The sequence below is a fragment of the Phocoena sinus genome, chromosome 11 (genome assembly GCF_008692025.1).
Source record: "Phocoena sinus isolate mPhoSin1 chromosome 11, mPhoSin1.pri, whole genome shotgun sequence".
Lineage (NCBI taxonomy): Eukaryota > Metazoa > Chordata > Mammalia > Artiodactyla > Phocoenidae > Phocoena > Phocoena sinus.
In genome coordinates, this window is record NC_045773.1 from 2653281 (window position 1) to 2669225 (window position 15945).

The 15945-nt window shown below is 58.4% G+C and overlaps 1 protein-coding gene across 1 annotated transcript; it reads left to right on the forward strand.

The window, feature by feature from the left end:
- Nucleotides 1–936: 936 nt before the first annotated feature.
- On the forward strand, nt 937–15555 carry HDAC11 (histone deacetylase 11). Its single transcript, XM_032650288.1, has 10 exons — nt 937–1173; nt 2143–2291; nt 4577–4677; nt 9800–9916; nt 10903–10945; nt 11203–11279; nt 12319–12381; nt 12629–12725; nt 13569–13747; nt 13920–15555. Coding segments are annotated over exons 1-10 (1044 nt in total). The 5' UTR covers nt 937–1171; the 3' UTR covers nt 14136–15555.
- The last annotated feature ends 390 nt before the right edge of the window (nt 15556–15945 follow it).

The following is a 15945-nucleotide window of genomic DNA, read 5'->3' on the forward strand; positions in this document are numbered from 1 at the left end:
CCACAGCGCTGCAGGCAGGCAGCGGTCTGGGTTTAATCCAGACCTGAACCTCAGTTACCTCATGATAAAATTGGGGTGATGATGGTAACCCTCATAGGATTAGGTTGTGAGAATCCAGGGTCATCGTGCAATCAGGTGATGGGCACGTGCAGGGCACTGTTCAAACGTCTGTGCCCTTCCCCTTCATGGTGCCCCCTCACCTCCACCCCCGTCACACCGACACAGCCATCTCAGCTGCCCTGCTCCTGGCAGCCCTGGGGTCAGCTGCTTCTGTTTGGTGGGCGGGGCAGCTGGGCCTACAGAGAAGCCCATTGTCTCTGTCCTCTGGGGCTCTATTGTTGGGGCCTCCTCCCAGGATCCAGCCCCAAGACACTCTCAGCTGTCGCCGGGCTCCTCTTGGCTTCCCGGGGCGGGGCAGGGGTGAGTGTGCAGATAAGCCACTGTACCCTGAAGACTGGATCACCAGTCTGATTCTACTGGTAAGGTCACTGAGGCTCAGACGGCCTAAAGAACTGTGTGTAGAGCGCTCGTCTCATGTCAGAGCCGCCAGGGGCTGGGCAGTGGGGGGAGTGGGTGGCCTCAGGTCAGTGTGGTCATGCATCCCATTAGGTCGAGATGTCAGGGCCAGAACACACGGCCCCGACTCTTCCATTTTACTCGTGGAAACAGAGACCACAGAGCCCGGACGCTTGCCCGAGGCCACACAGCGGCTCCGCCTCGGAGTCCGCCGGGAAGCCCGTCGTCCCTAACACCCAGGACGCCCAAGCCTTGAGACCGCGCAGGAAGGCCTGGCGGCCGGGGACGGGGCATAGACTGGCCCCTCCTATGGGGCGGGGCTATGCCTCCCGTTCCGACTCTGGGACGAGTGGTCCTCCCCATAAGGGGCGCGGCTTCCAAGCCGGGCGAGATCTCACTGGGTGTTGGTCTGAGGAAGGGGGCACTTCGCGCTTGAAGGGCGTTGGCGTGGCCTCCCTCCCGCAGAGGCGCTCTGTGCGGCACTCCAGACCTCTGTGCTGTGACGCAGGCGTGAGTGGAGGCGGGGCGGAGCCGAATCTTCGGAGCACCGCCCCCAGTGGAGACGACAGAGGCCGGGGGCGTGTCCTGGGCGGGGCCGCTCCCCGGCCCGCCCGGTCGCGGTGTGGTGGCAGCGCTGGGAGGGCCCGGCCCCGGCATGTGAGTGCGGCGGGGGCGGGGATGGGGGCGCGGGATGGGGCGCCGGGCCAAGCCCGGGGGGTTCCCGGGGGTCCCGATGGGCGGGAGCACCAGTGCGCGGGCGGCCGGGCGAGCCCGCCAGGTGCGGGCCCAGGTACGGCGGGTGAGGGGCGCTCGGGCCTCTTGTGGCCAGGCCGGCCCCGCGTTTCGGACCAGCCCAGCGCCGCTAACCTGCGGCCCACGGGACGGGCACCGGCGCGGGGCGCCGTCCCGGCGGGGGCTCGCTACAAGCGCAGCTCTGACGTCTGCCCTCGGGCCCCACCAGCTAAGCGGAGGCCCCCGCAGTGGCAGCCGGGTTTCTGTTCCCTGTGCGGCAGCTGCGGAGGTGTTATGGGGGTCAGCTGCGCGGCGGGGCCCGAGGTGACCCCATTCCTGGCTCCGGGTTGGGCCGCAGCCTGCGTGAGCCCCGACCTGCTGTTTCTGGGAACTGTCACCTCAGCTATCAGGGAAAGGGCGCTTTCTGTGCTCAGTTGTTAAATGCGTTATCTCATTCCTCTCAACAGCCACACATTTTACAGTTGAGGAAAGCGAGGCCTACGGCCACAGGGCTGTTGATGTAATTGTTATCATGTGGAGGTGAGGTGCTGAGGCCTTACAGCCAGACACACCTGGGTTCACATCTGCTGTTCCACAGACCCGTGTGACCTTGGGCGCACCTGGTTCCCTCCCCGAGCCTCCGGTGGGATGGTGGTGCCTACCCCCCAGGGCTGCTGTGAGGATTGGGTTGAATGGTTCAGGGAGCTCAGTAAGGAACCGCTATTATTACTGTTGTTGCTGTTGGTAAGTGGCCCTTTTTCTGCCACCGAGGGAACTGGTGGTACTGGGTCAGGGCTGTCTGCTCAATCCCAGCCTGCTGGCGCTGAATGGGAAGCTGCTTCCCACAGTGAGACTGTTCCTGTCTGTGCATGTCTGTCTCTGTGCCCATGGAAGGCCACACCCAACCCAGCTGTACCAGCATGTGCCGGAGTCACGCTGGCCCATCGTGTACTCACCGCGCTACAACATAACCTTCCTGGGCCTGGAAAAGCTGCACCCCTTTGATGCAGGAAAATGGGGCAAAGTGATCAGCTTCCTAAAAGGTATGGAAGGCCCCACTCGGACCCTACATCTGCTTTCTCCAGCCCACCTGCTGCTCTTTCCCTGGCACAAGCGTCAGGCCCTCCCACCTCCAGTGTCAGCCCTGAGACAGCCTCCCACCCGTGCTGGCAAAAGGATCTTTCCAACACAGACTTCTAAGCATGATATGCTCCCGTATCACACCTTCACTGGCTCTCCATCGCTGTGGACCTAAGTCCTGTCTCTGCCCCTGGAGACCCAGTAGAAGGGGAGCTGATGCTTGGAGGAATGCATTGTCCATAGCCCACAAGCTCCTAGAGTCTGGGAAGTGGACAACCTTTGCTCCAACCTCACGGATTACAAATGAAGGAACTTGGGGCCCAGAGAGTTAGAAAATGTGCCCAAAGGCACACAGCTATTGAGTGGGGGAATGGGGCCTGGACCTCAGAGCCCCAGGCTCGTCCGCTTCATGGCTCATCCCCTGAGTGGGGTGGTGCTCTGGGGAGCACGTTGTTTCAATTGTGGTTTGTAATCTAGGGGTCTGGTTCATGTGGAAAATTCAGGCATCACAGTAGGCTGGTGAAAAAAAATATTCTAGTTCCTCGTATTGTGGGTTCTTTAACTGAGGGAAGTAGGAAATATTACCTGAAATGTTACCTGGCATAGGATGAAACATTGCATATCTTTAAATCGCACAATCCCTCTGATGACACCTGGGGGAAGTTTCACTGTGGGGCTAGCCCGTCTTTAACACCTAAGCCCATCTCCCTTTTTAACAAATCTAGCGCGAGCCTCAGCCTCTGCACCTGGCAGAAAATAGAGTCAAATTAGAGATTAATAACACTGTTATTTGTTTTTATATTTTTTGTTTTTATTTTTGGTTAACTTCTGTTTATGGCAAGGGATACAGATTTTCCACTTGCAATAGTGACCAGAGTGCATATTCAAAGAAAAATATTAAGTAGAAAAGAGTACAAATGGTGTGCAGCCATGGCAAGAGCTCTGGTGAGGTGAGCGGAGCCATCCTGCCTCTCCCCTGGCTGTTCTCATGCCTTCCTGAATGGGGTCCTTTACGCTCTGCTTCCAGTGGTCCTGAGTCTCTGTGTTCATTGCCCCTTCTTGGGCTCCTGTGTCACCCAGTAGCGCAACATAAGGGTTCCTTGTCCCCTTCACTCTGAGCTGACCATTTTCCCGAGTTCCCTCTGAGCATGTGGGTGGAAAGGAGCCAGGGCCACATGGTGAAGGGCCTTGGGTACCGCCAAGAAAACAGCTGGTTCCCTGCCGGAAGGCAGTGGGGAGCCATGGAGTGTTTGGGGCCGGCGGGGATACCTGCCATACGTGGAGCTCTTTGTGAGAAGTGTATGGAACTAGTTGGTTTCTACCAGGGTTGGTTTCTAAGAGTGACACATTAGCATAGGTCCCCTAGATTCTGACCTTGTCCTTCGACTTCCCTAGAACCAGAGCATCATGGTCCTGTTGTCACTGTGCCCTAGAGCACTTCGTCCTCTCTGCCTTATTTCTTCTGTTGCAAAAGGGAGCAAGTCTTGTCTGGTGTATGCGTATGTGGTAATGAAATAACATGGCTTTTCCCAAACATCAGTCATCTGCAAACCGCTCTTGGGACCTTGCCATCGCCTCATACCACCTGTTCCATTATTTACTTCATAGTTTTTATTGACTTAGCCTTCGTTTTAAGAAACTTAAATAAACCTGTTTTAAAAGGAAACATTATGTCATCTAAATGGAAAAAGCCAGTTTCATTTGCCATAAATAGAAGGTCATGGTAAAAAGTAAATGCAGTGAAAACAGCAGTGTTATTTCAACTCAGGCGGCTGACTGTAGCTGTGTACTGTCAAACTGATTGCTCCTTTTGGGGGGTTAAAAAAAGGGAGATGAGCAAGGGTCAGGCAGGTGTCAAAGAGAGGCCCCCCGTATACCAAACCCCCCATGATGTCATCCCAAGGTGGAGGGAGAATCGATCAGAAGAGCTTTTTCTCACCTTGAGAGTCAGCGTTAATGACCCGTGTGCTACCTGCCTCTAAAAGGTGTCCAGTCACACTTGAGCTCACCTCCCGGCTGTCAGTGGCCTGGGAAACGCGAGGATCGCTGTGCACAATGTCGTATGTCCCCTGGCCCGAGGGCCTGGCCGCTGTCCCCACTGGCCTGAGAGGTGGCCCGTTCTCAGACCGCCCACAAGCCATCAGGGCCCACCTTGTCCTGGGGCAGGGCTGCCAGCCTGTGGGAGGGCCTGGGGCTGGGCCTGGCCTGGAGGCGGCAGGGATGCATGGGGCCTGCTTTGTGGTTTCAGAAGAGAAACTTCTATCAGACAGCATGCTGGTGGAGGCACGGGAGGCCTCGGACGAAGACCTGCTGGTGGTGCACACGAGACGCTATCTCAACGAGCTGAAGGTACAGGGCCTGGGGCCTGCCAGCCAGAAGGAGGGGCTGGAGGAGGGGGCCGCTTAGCCTGGGGATGCACAGCCTCGAGGGGCTCCATTCCTGTCCCTATGCAGGGGGAGCATGTGAGCCTGTGATCCCCGACAGGAGAGAGGTGTCCTAGAAAGGCAGATACCAGGGATGGGCTAGGCTACTCCAGGGGATAGTGAGCTCCCCATCCTTGGGAGTATGAAAGCAGGGATGGCCACTTGGTGGGGGTTGAACCTTCATTGGGGTTTTGGGCTTCTGCATCAGTGACTTTCAATCTGTGCTATGTGGACAGGCCTCAAAGACCCCTGCTGGGATGATGGGTGGGGGGGCCCCAGTCCCTTGTCCCCATTCAACCAAAGCTATTCCACTTCGGCCTATTTTTACCTCGTGCTAAAGTATAAGATGCTGTTTCAAGGGCTTCTGCAGCTAAAGACGTGTTGGAAACTGTTGGGCTGAAAACGAGTTTTTACGCCCCAGGGCCCAGCAGGGAACATAAACAAGTGATGGGTGGTGTCTGGGACAACTGCAGCTCCTGCCCTTCCCAAGCTGGTGGCTGCCGCCCAGCCTCCACCGTGGGCCCAGCTTTCAAAGAGAAGCCAGAAATCCAGATGTTAAGTGACAGTTCCTGATTTCTTAATGTAGCAACTCATTGGAAGATTTTTGAAGCCCACCTGCAGAGCACATGGGGTCTGCCCGTGGTGACCTCCTTCTAGAGGAGCTGCATGGCTCTCCTCAGTGTGGTTCTGAGGGTAGAGGCGTTCAGTCAGTCCCCTGTGTGGGAGAAGAGGGCAGGCTGGGCTCGGGGTGGCATCAGAACCTGGTGCGTCAGGGATGCCACAGGTTCTCTGTCCCCAAGGGCGTGGAGTCCTGACCCCTGACCGCTAGGCTTCCCAGCAGGACTCATCTTAGACTCAGAGCTAGAGTGGGCGCCAGAGGTCACCAGGCTTCTTCCCCATAGGTGGAAACACCTAGGCCCAGAAAGAGGCCCCACCTGCTCAAGGTCACCTGGGAAGTCCAGCAGGCCCAGGGGAGACCCCAGGCAGGGCATCCGGTCAGGTCTTCCGGGTTCCAGGCCACGGCAGCTGCCCTCCGTCCTCCTCCACGCCGGCCTGAGCTGTGAGAATTCTAGATGGATCCGTGACAGTGTGAGCTCATGAAAGATTACCAGGAAGAGGTTGAAACCTGGCTCCCGGGAGAGTGAGGTGTGCGAGGCCTTGGCACGAAGCCCAGCACTTGGCTGCTCTGGTTTCCCAGGGCCCGGACATGCGTGGTCACAGCCCAGCAGCTCGGTCAGGAGGACATGCCTGCCAGAGGCCAGAGGGTGAGGGTGGGGGCAGGGAGAGACCAGAACAGAGTGGCGCCAGGCTGGAGCCAGTGCCAGGATAACGCTGGGGATGGGGGATGGGCTCCAGGGCTCCATCCATTTGAGGGGCTTTTCAGGGAATGGTGTGGGACTGACTGCATGCCTGGCCTTGGGACCCCAGAAGCCTGAAGGCAGCTTACTCTGTGGTAAGCAATAATGCAAACAAGTAGAGCCCCAAATAGAAAGTTGAGGTCAAGGACAGGAGGAGACTTCAGATATGCCAACATAACCAAGATGCTATGGCTGTGCCATGTATTTGGAGCTCCCTAGCAGCCAGAGCAAAAGGAGAAACATGATGATTTCCACATGACCTACTAAGGTGAAGAAGTATTCAGTCATGCAGCACGTCTATATCGAATACTGACTGTGTACTGGGTGCAAAAAAAAAAAAGAATAAGCAAGTTTCCCTGCTCCCATGGATTTGTATTTCATTAAAGAAGACTGAAAATAAAGAAGTAACCGTACAAGAGCATTTCAGAGAGCACCAAGGACTATGAAGGGAAAAAAAAGGGTAATTAGGCAGAGGTATGTTCATTTAGCTTGAGCAGTCAGGGAGGGCCTCACAGAGGAGGTGAGGTGTGAGCAGAGATCAAAGAATGAGGGGTAGGTGATACTCATGTGGAGTTTTAAAAGAAGAATGTCCAGAGTCTCAGGCCTGGAGAGGGAGGGGGCTTGGCCTCCCGAAGGGGAGAGGGTTGCTTGAGTGGCCAGGCTGAAGGGAATGAAACACTGACGCGGCACGTGGTGTGGTCAGGGGGGCCAGCAGCCCTGGTCCACAAGCCCTGCAGGCCTCAGGAGGAGTTTGGATTGTGTTCCAGGTGCCACAGGAGAGTGATGTGGGGTCACGTGCCCCAGATGCTCAGGTGAGACCCATGCACGTTCCAGGCATTGTGTGGTGTCTAGGGGCTGCTCTCGGGAACAGCCCCCTGGCCCCTGATGTCCACGACGTTTCTTTCCTCTTTTCTCTGCTGCAGGACCCCCAGGGCTGCTTCTCCTCAGCGGTCCTTTGTGTGCCCTGCCCGTACTGCCCCATACCCGTGTTCCGGGCTCATGCCTGGCCCTGCACTGGTGTGGCCTTCAATGCTTAATACACTGGGCATTGAACGAGGTGCAGTGGCCTGATGTTTGCCAGATGACGTCCATTCAGGGAAGCAAGTGTTTATTGAGCGCCTGCTGTGTGCAAGGCCCAGAGTCGGACCCACTGAGGGTGGGGTTTGGGTCGGGTCAGGGCCAGGCTCCTGCCTCGTGCTGACCCTGTGACAGTTTGCCATGGGGCGCCGGGTGGTGGGACGCAGACCCGACATGTAGTCCCTGTGTACCCTGTGCTGGGCAATGCTCGGGACACATTTATGTAGTGAGTGTTTAGAGGACCAGGCTCTGCTCTGGGTATAGGATGATGGCGGAACAGAAGAGACTGAATCCCTCTCTTGATGGGACGGAGTTGGTGTGTTAAAAGGCACTCAGTGCCTTGGGGAAAGGACAGCGGGAAAGGGGGTGGGGAGGACCGCCCTTCAAAATAGGAGGCCGGGAGTCTCACTGCCATGTGACCGTGGACTGAGGGCCCTGAGGGAGTGGGCTCTGTGGGCGTCTGGGGGTAGGGCATTCCGAGCAGAAGGGTCAGCAAGTGCAAAGGCCCTGAGGCAGGAGTATCTCCAGTGTGTTCCAGCGGCAGCGAGGATGGGAGGAATGGGAGGGAGACGGTAAGAGGTGGGGTTGGAAAATGATCGGGGCCAGGCCACGGAGGGCCTGTGGCCGCTGTGGCTTTGCTCTGAAGGAGGTGGGAGCCCAGGAGTGCTTCAAGCAGGGGGACGTGCTCTGACCTAGATTTTAACAGGATTGCTTGGCAGCTGTGATGGGAATGGTCGAGACCAGTCTGTCGGAACAAAAGGGAGGGAGCAGGTGGTTACAGTGACCCTGGTGAGAGCGCCCGTCCTCTCAGATGAGGCTGGAAGCAGCTGTGACCTGGGGGGGCACGTGGCAGAACTTGGGGTTTGTTAGGAAGTTGGAACAATAGGATTTTCTTTTGTTCAGATTGGGTGTGGGGTCTGCAAGCCAAGGAAGCCACGGATGCCAAGGATGTCCCAGAAATTGTGGCTGGAGCCCCAGGGAGTCTGGGCACAACTTGGGCCTCGTTGCTACCCTCACAGCGCCCGGCACCTGTGGGAGAAGAGACACAGGCCCCCGTGTGTGCCATGGAGCAGCCGGGGGGTGGAGGGGGGCGAGTCTCAGAGAGTCCCAGGGAAACAGGACGCCCGGGGTTACAGGATCAGCTTCTCCATTTCTGCAGAGAAAAAAAAAAAGGCCATTGGGATTTTGGCAGGAGTTGTGCATCTGTAGATGAATTAGTAGAGAACTGACATCTTTACAATGTTAGGTCTTCCAGCCCATGAACACAAGATGTCTTTCCACTTATTTAGATCTTCTTTAAGTTCTGTCAGCGGCGTTTTGTAGTTTTCCGTGTATGAGTCTTATACCTGCTTGGTAAATTTATTCTTTTTGAAGGTGTTGTAAATGAAATTGCTTTCTTAATTTCTGTCTGGGGCTATAGCTTCCTATTCTTTCATTCTCTGTCCCCTGCTGGCTTGCCGAGGGTGGGAGGGGGACATCGACTCAGTGTTTTCCTTCAGGGGCTCGTTGCTCACTTACTTGTAGCGAACAGTGGTTCTCTGCCTCACGTGTGCTGGCCCGGTGCTGGGTGATGGGCTTGGCGGGACAGATGGGTGGAGCTGGCCGTCTTCCCCTCTCTGGGTCTGCCCCTTACCACACACGCATACACATGAATGCATGTGCATATGCACACCTCTGCCCACGTGCACGAAAACACACACACACACACACACACACACGGGTCTCGCAGCTGTCCAGCCAGACCATGTTCTCCCTCTCCCCAGCAAGGCTGTCGCATTGCATATCAGCGCCTCCCTGCTAGGCTGCTATGTGTCCGTGAGGCCAGGAGTAGTGCCATCTTGCGACCTGCAGCCTAGCAGGTGCTTAGTAGATATCTACCAAGTGCTGGGGCCCCTCCAGGGCTCTGCTTGGGGTCAGTGGAGAGCAGGGTCTGGACCTCGGGCGTTCCCAGGCAGGCAGGAGATGGTCTAGGAACGGGGTGCATGGATGCTTGCCCAGGGCTCGGGAGGTTATAGGGAAGGCCTGTGTCCTTATCTTGGTGCAGACGCCTTCTCGGTGCTCCAGACCCTCCTGCCTCAGCAGTGGAGGATGAGGACATCCAGCCCCATTTGAAGGGATGACTGATTCCCGATGGATGGAGAGGCTGTGCTGTGCCTGGACAGCAGGAGCCCTGGGCGTCCAGTCCTGGCTCCGTCAGTGACTCCCTGTGACCTTGGAAGAAAAGATCCTCCCCCCAGCCCCCCGCCTCTCCGGGGCCTCAGTGCCCCTCTGTGCAGTGAGCGGGCTGGGCCAGTTCTGGGTGGGCTCCGTGGTGACCTGGAGTCCCCTGCAGCTCTCCTTCTGGGCACAAGAGGGCAGCCGAGGGCCTTGGAGCGCGAGGACCGAGGGCTGACTTAGCTTTAAGGAGAGTGCGGTTGTGAGCATCTCTGTACTGAGCCCAAAGCTCAGCCACGGTGGGAGCTCCCATTTCTCACCCAAGGAGCTGCGCTCGCCCGAAGTCCCCCCCACCCCCCGCGCCACCCCGAAGCTGACCCAGGGGGAATCTGCTCCCCCGCTGCCGCCTCTGGGCTCACCGGGCAGAGGGAGGCCAATGGCCCGCATCTCTTTCCACAGTGGTCCTTTGCTGTCGCAACCATCACAGAAATCCCCCCTGTCATCTTCCTGCCCAACTTCCTGGTACAGAGGAAGGTGCTGAAGCCCCTCCGGACCCAGACGGGAGGAACCATAATGGTAGGTGGGGAGCTGGTTTGCGGGGGGAGCAGCGGCTGGGCTGGGCCCTCCACCCCAGACCCCTTCCCACCCTGGGTCTTTGCCCACCCTGGGCTCTCCATCTAGAATGCCTCGTGCTGCTGAGTAGTTGAGCAAAATCCTAAATATTCCTCAAGGCGGCAACAAGAACTCTTTCTTCCAAAGCCTCTCCTGTCTGGCTGGGACATTAGAATTCACTGTTCTGCCCCCAAGACCACCTGTCAGAGTTACCGTATTTGCTGGTGTGTAAGATGTATCCTCACCCCCTGGAGAGTATGTCCTAAAACTGTGACTCCGAGCTACTCAAATTTCAGATGGAAACAAACCCCTATGACGTCAGCGATGGATGGTGCCCCTCCCCCCCATCGTGGGCGTGGCAGTCACAAACACTTGCAGCAAAACTGGGTTTCACGTTCTGCGTGTAGTTTTCTCGAAAATTCGCCGCAGACTGCGGAGTTGATTGGAGGTCGAGGAGCTGAAATGATTTGAATGTACAGTGATCCAACCCAGACGGGTCAATACCTGTTGACCCCTACAGTTTTCTTTTCAGCTTTGCAAATTTGTGCATTTTGAAAGTTTATTAGAATATTACTGCCCACCCCCAAATTATGATTTCCTATAGGATTTCAGTAATAAGGCGACAGTATTTCCAGGAACAAAAATTTGTCCATTTTCCCTTTAAAAGCTGCTTGAGAATCCTTGTCAGCTCACTTTCCATCCTAAGGACTGAACTTTGATTTCCTCCGGCCTCCTCGCCAAATTGCACAGGGGCTTACGCACCGCACGTCTCATAAGCCAGCCGGTTCGGGGTTTGCTGGGGATGAGTGGGTGCTTCCTGTACCCCACCTCCCAGCTCATCCCCACCTTGGAGCTGGCTGGAAATGGTGTTTATGGGATGAGTGATTCAATGAATAAGTAAGTGCAGGAATTGGCCGCCCGCACCCCTCATCCTGTGCTTGTTTCCAAAGGCGGGGAAGCTGGCCGTGGAGCGAGGCTGGGCCATCAACATAGGTGAGTGCCCCGTGGCCTGGCCTGGGTCCTGGGGGCAGCAGCTCTGGTGCCACTGTGGACAGGGGTGGCCACGATGGCGAAGCTGCCTCCTGACCCGGGGATGGTGACATGCCCACGCAGGGTCAGCTGACTTAGGCAGCCTGGAGCCCGGAGCCGTCCCTGGGAGCTGAGCGGGGAGGGGGGCCCTGGGAGGAAGGTGGGAGGGGGGTGTCTGGGCCTTGAGCCTGGCCCTGGCAACACCTCGGCTGTCCTCGCAGGCGGCGGCTTCCACCACTGCTCCAGCGACCGGGGCGGGGGCTTCTGCGCCTACGCAGACATCACGCTCGCCATCAAGGTGTGCCGGAGAGCATGTGGGGGGGGGGTCGCCTCCGAGAGCCTCCCTGGAATCCCCCAATCTGGTGTGCTCACCCCGCATTGTAGAGAAGGCAGCTGAGGCCCAGAAGGGACGGGAGCTCGCCCGGGTCCCTCAGCCGGGCTGGGACCCAAACCCAGATATGACACTTGCTTTTTCGTGTTGCCTGAGATGGTCCAGAGGTGACAGCCTTCAACAGTGGCAGGGGACCGGAGGGGAACAGTTTCCATGTCAATATTAAATTATGAGAAGGGTGAGATAGAAATAATGACCCTGATGGTGATGACAACGGCTGGCATTTACCGCGGGCCCGGCCCTGTGGCCGCCTCCGTCCTCCAGGGCTCGCCCCTGCATCCTCACGTTTTACAGATGAGGAGACGAGGAAACGGGCCCAGAGGGGCGAGGGCACAGCCGGAAGGGGCAGAGCTGGCAGCGGTCTCCACGTCGGTCAGACCGCAGCGCTGCCTCAGCACCCGCGCATGGCCTCGTGCTCGGGGTCGGCATGGGCCCCGTGGCTCCTGTCCCCACAGGGCACGGGGACTAATGGGGAGGAGGGACAAGTCAGCAGACCCTGGTCATTCGGAGAGGGGGACGCAAGGAGACCTTCTTGGAGGGTGGGGGAGGGGAAGGAGGGCTTCTCAGAGGAGGAGGCTTTAGGGCTGGGCCCTGTAGGAAGGCGGAGATGGCAGAATGAAGTTCCAGGCACAGCCTTGAGGGGGGTTCCCCGCTCTGCACCCCAGCATTTCCCCGGGAATCCTGAGCTGTCGCGGAGGGCCAACTCTCTTAACCTCCTCACCTCTGGCCCTTCAGGGCACAGCACGTGCCCCTCCAGGGAGCCTTCCCTGAATACGCACACAGGCTTCTCCAGAGCCACACAGCTCCCCAGGGCTCTGCCTGGTGGCCTGATCTCCCATAAGCATGTACAGGCTTCGGCCCACCCCCTCGCTAACTGGGAACCCCTACAGGGCTGTGTCCTCTGGCCTGTGTGGTCCTTACCTCTCCCCTCTCCCGCCCTGGGCAGTTTCTGTTTGAGCGAGTGGAGGGTGTCTCCAGAGCCACCGTCGTTGATCTCGATGCCCATCAGGTGAGTGCCTGGTGGGGCCCGGAGTCCCACAGGCCCGCCCCCCCCCAGGCCACCTCCCCGCACTCCCCAGCTGCCTCTGACACGCACCACCGTGCTGTGGGCTCCGCTCCCCCAGAAACATTCCCCCAAGCCCCAGGCTGGGCCTCTGCCGCCTGCACCCAGGCACATGGGGTGTTTCCTGGGGTGTGGTTGGGGGTGCCTTTCCCAGGGCACCTGCCTATGAGTGGCTTCCGTGTGTTCCCCACAGGGCAACGGGCACGAGCGGGACTTCATGGGCGACAAGCGCGTGTACATCATGGACGTCTACAACCGCCACATCTACCCCGGGGACCGCTTTGCCAAGCGTAAGCTGCCCTGTCCCTCAGCCCCAGGGCCTCTTGCTTGGATGGGGCTCTCTCTGGGGCATTTCCTACATGCTGGGACCTGCAGAGGTCCCTTCATTTATTTATCCTCGGCATCCCTGCGAGGGGGAGACTGACGAGGAAACGGAGACCTAAAAAGGTCACTTGACCCACCCAAGACCACATAAACCTGCCCAATAAACACTGTGAGTCCTTCTTTTGGGGTAACCACCAGAAGACTAAAGTAGACTTTTCTCCTAGGTATGCAGCTGTCTGGTCAAAAACAGGGAAGGACAAAAAAGAAAAAAGAAGGAAAAATGCATAAATAGAAAATATAAAATAAGGCGGCAGAAAGTAGTTCAAATATAATAGTTACTAAGTAAATGCAGGCGGATCAATTAAAAGGTAGAGACTCTCGATGAGCTTCGGAATCACAGGGACCTGCCCACCCTGTGGGGAAGGGACACTTACGCGCTAAGTGCCGGCGGGGCTGCTGTGCGCACATCAGCCGCTTTGCCGCCCCAGGGACCCGCTTCTGAACTGAATGTCAGATGTTCTGGATTTGGACCTAAGGGCACATGCGGTGTCCAGGCAAGGACTTACGGAGACAGTGGGCTCAGATGCCTGACATGGGTCCCTGAATCCCCACCCAGGGCAGTGTTTCATCTGTGATCCCCCTTCTTTCCTTTGGGTCCCCCTGGCCGCTTGTGTGCTCTTTTTTTAGCTTAGTTTTGGGTGAATAAGAGGTCGAGCACTGGGGAGTCAGATGGGGAAATGGGCCGTCCTCGCCCTCCCCAGCCTGTTTCCCACCTCTGCACATTGGGGCTACTGCTGTCTCCCTCGCAGAGGCCATCAGGCGGAAGGTGGAGCTGGAGTGGGGCACGGAGGATGATGAGTACCTGAGGAAGGTGGAGAGGAACCTGGAGAAAGCCCTCCAGGAGCATCAGCCCGACGTGGTGGTGTACAACGCAGGCACTGACATCCTTGAGGGGGACCGCCTCGGGGGCCTGTCCATCAGTCCGCAGGTACCTCCTGACCCTGGGGCAGGGGAGGGTCCAGGGACACAGCAGCGGCAGGGCAGGTGGGCAGCAGTGGTGCTTCTCTTGAAGCCAGAGGGGAAGGGCAAAAGCAGTAGCGGTCTGGAGCAGGTTTAGACCTGCAGCAGGACTTTCCAGCCTTCCCCATCCCCCACACCAGGGTGTCGTGAAGCGGGATGAGCTGGTGTTCCGGCTGGTCCGAGGCCACCAGGTGCCCATCCTCATGGTGACCTCGGGCGGGTACCAGAAGCGTACAGCCCGCATCATTGCCGACTCCATCCTTAATTTGTATGGCCAGGGGCTCATCGGGCCTCAGTCAGCCAGCGTCTCAGCACAGAACTCAGACACACCCCTGCTGCCCCTGGAGGTGCCCTGACGACACTGCCCTCTGAGTGGCTCCCTGCCTGCTGCCCGCCCGCCCGCCCACCCGCCCCTCAGTGCTTCTCCTTTTCCAAATGCGGGGGGACCTCGCGCGCAGCTGCGCTCTCCGTGCTGGGTGTCGCGGTCTCCGGGCCGCTCTGCGGGTGGGGGCAGAGGGCAGGGCCTGAGTCCCGGAAAGACCCACACGGTCACAGTCACGGCCTGACCAGGCGGCAGTTCTCCCAGGAGGGAGGAGGGCAGTTGAAGCTCCCAGGCGCAGGGAGGGCCCCCAGGGGTGGGGTGTTCTGGTTTTCAAAACAGTGCGACCGGTTCAGACCAAGGAAGCTTCCATCTCTTCCACAGTTGGGCCCCCTCCCTCCTCTTCTGCACCCTCTCCTCCTCCCTTCAGGGGTGGGAGACTTGAGAGGGGGCTGGAGCCAGGCGTCTGGGGTCCCTGGATTCCCAGCCAGCAGGCAGGGGCCCTGGTCCTGGATGTGAGGGGGCGGCAGGGAAGGGGATGCAGAGGTGGGTTTTCCCATCTGGCTTCTCCTTCAATAAAGTGAGGTCTGGACCTGCTGTCCGAGAGCCCCTCCCTGGTGGGGAGGGGAGGGGAGGCCTGAGGAGCCCCAAACCCCTGCTTCAGCAGCATCTTGCCCGTCCAGGGAGAGCGCCGGGTTTGGGGGAAAGAACTCTTGGCTCAGGGACAGGCCTTAGCTCTGGAGGCTTGAGGGACAGAGGAAGGTGAGGCCTGGACCAGGTAATCGGGGAGGGACAGGTGGCCAAGCTGGGTCCCACAGGCCCCGAGGCCCAGGTGGGGACTGAGGCGCTGGCGAGGCCAGGCTGGCGTTGCTGGAGGGGAGCAGAGGGTCTCCATCCTGGCCTGCAGGTTGTACGCATAGGGGGCTGGGGTGGGGCCCCGGCGGGGGCTGCAGCCTCCACTGGGCTCATCCAAAATGCCAGGCCCTGATGTGCACTGCCCAGGGGGGCCCTGACCTTGTCGTCAGCTCTACTCTGAAGGGGATGCTCAGGACCCCACAGGAAGCTGGGGGTCGGGGGGAGTGTCCACTGCTCCATTGCCTGGGTGTGTTCTTAGTGGTCAAAGCGGGTGGGGAGGGAAAGAGGGCCGTCCCTGATCAACCTCCCCCCCACGGGACTTGTGCTCATTGCCATCTGGGGGTCTCCTGAATTCTCCTACCTTCTCCCTCACACCCCTCTCGCCGCTCCCTCTGCTGGAGGGGGCGGGGCAGGAAGGGTTCCAAGATCACCAAGTGTCAAACACGTTGAGCTCCTTAGGCTTGGACGCCCCACCCGCCCCACCCCACCCCACCCCACCCCGTCCCTGCCCCGCCCCTGCCCTTGGTCCCTGCATCGGACTCGAGGCATCTAACACCACTTCACCTCCGACACACGGCCTGGAGAACCATAAAGGCTCTTTTGATCCGACCTGGCTGCAGTGTGTTTCTTTTAAATTAATTAATTTTATTTTTGGCTGCCTTGGGTCTTCGTTGCTGCATGTGGGCTTTCTCTACTTGCGGCGAGCAGGGGCTACTCTTCGTTGCGGTGCACGGGCTTCTCATTGCGGTGGCTTCTCTTGTTGCGGAGCACGGGCTCTAGGCGCGCGGGCTTCAGTAGTTGTGGCTCGTGAGCTCTAGAGCGCAGGCTCAGAAGTTGTGGCGCACCGGGTTAGTTGCTCCGTGGCATGTGGGATCTTCCCAGACCAGGGCTCGAACCCGTGTCCCCTTCATTGGCAGACGGATTCTTAACCACTGCGCCACCAGGGAAGCCTTGCCATGTGTTCTTGAGGTGAAGAATCCATACCTCCTAAG

Excerpts from the sequence above, each read along its gene's own strand:
- HDAC11 (XM_032650288.1), top strand. Across the intron at positions 9,917-10,902 it reads AGACGGGAGGAACCATAATG|GCGGGGAAGCTGGCCGTGGA; the intron begins GTAGGTGGGGAG and ends TTGTTTCCAAAG. Across the intron at positions 12,726-13,568 it reads CGGGGACCGCTTTGCCAAGC|AGGCCATCAGGCGGAAGGTG; the intron begins GTAAGCTGCCCT and ends TCTCCCTCGCAG.